Source organism: Arachis ipaensis, chromosome B09 (assembly GCF_000816755.2).
Source record: "Arachis ipaensis cultivar K30076 chromosome B09, Araip1.1, whole genome shotgun sequence".
Lineage (NCBI taxonomy): Eukaryota > Viridiplantae > Streptophyta > Magnoliopsida > Fabales > Fabaceae > Arachis > Arachis ipaensis.
The window spans coordinates 2,344,660-2,348,797 of NC_029793.2; the positions used below are offsets into that span (position 1 = coordinate 2,344,660).

Genomic DNA, 4,138 nt, shown 5'->3' on the forward strand with positions numbered 1-4,138 from the left:
CAGTATAAATATTAAATTATTTTTAATAAATAAATTTGATTAATTTATATGTGTAAATTCTAAAAAATATAAATACAAATCGTATTAGATTAATGTGTATATAACGTAAAACTCTAGTAAATATAAGTTCAAACTATATGTTTATTGTGTGCAAAACATAAGTAAACATGGATATAAATTATTGCTGACAAAAAATAATAATAATATTTAGGTTAAATTATATAGTTGGTCCCTACACTTTCAGTGAAATTACAAATTGGTCTCTATACTTTAAAAGTTTGTAATTGGGTCCTTAAAGATAATTAAAATTTGTAATTTAGTCCCCGTCGTTCAAAAAGTGCTTGATTTAACAGAATATTATCAGTATATTCTCTATTTTAACAGAATATTCTCAGCATATTCTGAGAATATTCTGTTAAATCAACACTTTTTGACCGACGGGGACTAAATTGTAAATTTTAATTCTTTTTAGGGATCTAATTACAAATTTTTAAAGTGTAGAGACTAATTTACAATTTCACTAAAAATGTAGGGACCAACTGTGTAATTTAACCTAATATTTACTGGTAATGTAGTATTGTTCTTCAAATAAAGGTTATAATTTACTTTAACCTTAAAATGTAGATTCTAGGGTTGGATATTTGTGCCAATACCATGGTAGGGAACGAAATGTTGCGTGGTATATCAGGAGGACAACGAAAGCGAGTTACTATAGGGGAGATGCTGGTTGGACCGGCAAATGCTTTGTTCATGGATGAAATCTCAACCGGTTTGGATAGCTCCACAACTTTTCAGATTGTGAGCTCTTTAAAGCAATATGTTCACATTCTTAATGGAACCGCATTCATCTCTTTACTACAACCGACACCGGAGACTTATGAACTTTTTGATGACATTGTTTTGATCTCTGATGGTGAAATTATTTACCAAGGACCCCGTGAACATGTTCTTGATTTTTTTCATTGTATGGGTTTTAACTGTCCTGAAAGGAAAAGTGTTGCTGATTTTCTTCAAGAAGTAAGTCAAATTTCTCCTCATATTTTTTTTATTTTAAAGATTTTATGTTCTTAGATTCGAATTGAACCGGTTTAATCAGGTTAATTGAAAATCGATTATTCTAGTTCGATTTAGATAAAAATTCGTGAGCTATGAAACGGTTAAAGAACTAAAAGAATCAATGAAAATCAGTTAATTGATCGAATCGATATGATTTTTTTATGGTTAATTAGTTTAAAAATAATAAAATATAAACATTATTTTTTAAAAAAAAATATATATTATAATAAAAATATTATTTTATTATATATGATTTAATCCCGACTCTTTAGTTAAACTTTTAAACTTTTAAATTTTTAGCTCTATCATTCGTTTATTGACCGATTAGTTATCAAAACCTTAGGTTTTATCTAAAATGAATTGTCTATTTTGAGTAGATGGTCAAATTAGGTGAAAATTCAAGTGAAGCTGACTTCATGTGAAGTTGATATTTGAGAGTCGTTAGATAAAAATTTAGTCAAATTAGTCAAATCATCTAACGGCTCTTAGGTATCAACTTCACATGAAGTCGACTGCAGCTGAGTTTCCACCGTCAAATTAATCCAATTTAATACCTATCAAGTTAGTTTATATTTTCTACTGTTAAAATTATCAGCATTGACATTTTTATGATATGCAGTTACTTTGAGTAAACTATGTCCTAAAAATTTTATCAATTTCTGTAAATTATATTTCAAAAAAAAATTACTAAGAAGTGTTTATATCTGAATTATCTCTTCTTATAGGTAACTTCTAAAAAGGATCAAGAGCAATATTGGTCACAAAGAGATCAACCTTATAACTTTATATCTGCTACTCAATTTGCCGAGGCATTTCAATCATTCCACGTTGGCAAGGGAATGGTTGATGAACTTTCAATTCCATTTGACAAGTCTATGAATCACAGAGCTGCATTAACCACAAAAAAATATGGTACTAATTTGAAGGAACTAGTAAAGGCTAACATCTCAAGGGAGTATTTGCTCTTGAAAAGAAATTCATTTGTTTATATCTTCAAGTTGAGCCAGGCAAGTTTTATTAGCAACTTTTGTTTCAATTATTATTGCTATTGTTGTTGAACTAATAATATGTATAACAGTTTTAGATTTTTAATTTTATAGACAAATAATCATCCACAATTATTAAGTGATAAGATATGAATAAATTATCAGGAGTAATAAAAAAAATTTTAGTTGTTATTTGGCTGAAATGATCAGAAGAATATTTAAATTAGCAAATTAATTAAGGTGGAATTTAAAAAATATATTAGTACTCATATTTTAACCTAAAATATAAAACGAATAAAATATCAACATACACTGACTAGTTTTTTTTGTTTAATTACTCTGTTGGTCCCTATAGTTTCATGAAATTTTTAATTAGGTCCCTATATTTTTTTCTTTTTAATTGGGTCGCTGCACCAAAATTTTTTTTTTCAATTAAGTCCCTCTTAGTTAGTAATTGGCTTAATTTTATAGGGACGCCAACTAAAGAAAAAAAGAATTGGGACAGGGACCTAAATAAAAGGAAAAAAAAGTGTTGGAACCCAATTAAAAAAAATTTGGTGCAAGAACTCAATTAAAAGAAAAAAAGTATAGGGACCTAATTAAAAATTTTACGAAACTATAGGGACTAACAGAGTAATTAAACCTTTTTTTTTTTCAAAGTTAGAAGTGAAACTCAAATTCAAAATTTTTAGGTGAGAATGGATGAATTAGAGCACCTACAATGGTGAGTTCCTCTTTCACTTTTTCCTGACACATAGGAACTCTAACCATTGGAGGAGAAAAGGAATGAGTTCCCGCACGGGTGTCAAGGTGAGGGAGTCCCTCTAAACAGGGATTCAAGTTAACCAATAATAACTTGCCATTTGGCAAGTTATTTTAAAAAAATAATAATATAAAATTTGAAATAATTAAATAATTTTATTTTTATTTTTAAAATTTAAAATGCTAACGACATTATTAAAATTAGCAATTGTAAACACAAAACTATAAATTAGTGTAATCCCGAATTATATATTGTGTATTATTATTATATATAAATTTATTTAATATTAATATCTTTTAATAGTGAATTATTTTTAAATTTATAAATTTAAATAATATTATTAAAAAAATCAATAACATTAATTTTAAGTATTTTAATTAATTAATTAAGTAGGACCACAACAGGGACTAAAGTTAGTTCCTCCTAATGGAGAAGAGAGAGATGTTTTGAGTTCCTATTTACCGTTTATGACGCAAAAGCTGATGTAGAGTTACTTTTTATGACAGGTGGACCATAAATAGGGACTGGGATGAGTTCCCTACTGGAAATGGTCTTATGCCATTTGAATTATAACTTATTGGCACATACACTAACTAGTTTATATAAATGAATCGATGCTTTTATATGTATATAATAAGAGTTTAATTTTAATGTTTGTAAAACGTTTTATATAATCGTTTAATTAAATCTATTTTTTAAAATAATTATTCACGTGATTAATGTAAAAAATAATTATTTTTATTAATATATCAATACATATTTTGATATACATAAGACTATTTTACAACAATAATTATGTATTTAAAATTAAATTCATATAATATATAATTTTTTTACAGGTTACGATGATTGCAATAATTACTATGACTCTGTTTCTACGAACAAAGATGCACCGAGAATCTATTGATGATGGAAGTGTTTATATTGGTGCTTTATATTTCTCACTATCAATGCTAACAGTACTTGGAATATCTGAAATTTCAATGGCGAGTGCAAAGCTTGCAGTTTTGTACAAGCAAAGGGATCATCTATTTTATCCTTCATGGGCATATGCCATACCCACTTGGATCCTTAAGATTCCTCTATCATTTCTTGATGTTGCTAATTGGGTCTTCCTCACATACTATGTAATTGGATATGATTCAAATGTTGCCAGGTGCGACGTCTTTTTCTCTTCCTTTTTAGCGGCGGAAAACCGTTTCCAATGAATTTTACGATAAATTTATGAATTTTTAATTTTGATAAATTAACAATATAAAATATTTTATATAATTTTTAATTATATATTTATTTTTTAAATAATTATACAGTAAATGTAAAAGTATTTATGTTT

The 4,138-nt window shown here is 27.0% G+C and overlaps 1 protein-coding gene across 2 annotated transcripts in view; it reads left to right on the plus strand.

Annotated features, from left to right (window-relative positions):
* LOC107616575 (pleiotropic drug resistance protein 1-like) overlaps window positions 1-4,138 on the plus strand; it is a 20,762-nt gene that overhangs the window by 4,687 nt on the left and 11,937 nt on the right. For both annotated transcript variants that reach the window (XM_016318529.2, XM_016318530.2), the window contains exons 7-9: window positions 625-1,017; window positions 1,782-2,063; window positions 3,645-3,961. In XM_016318529.2, the coding sequence (XP_016174015.1) occupies window positions 625-1,017; window positions 1,782-2,063; window positions 3,645-3,961 (992 nt within the window). The remainder of the gene's footprint in view (window positions 1-624; window positions 1,018-1,781; window positions 2,064-3,644; window positions 3,962-4,138) is intronic.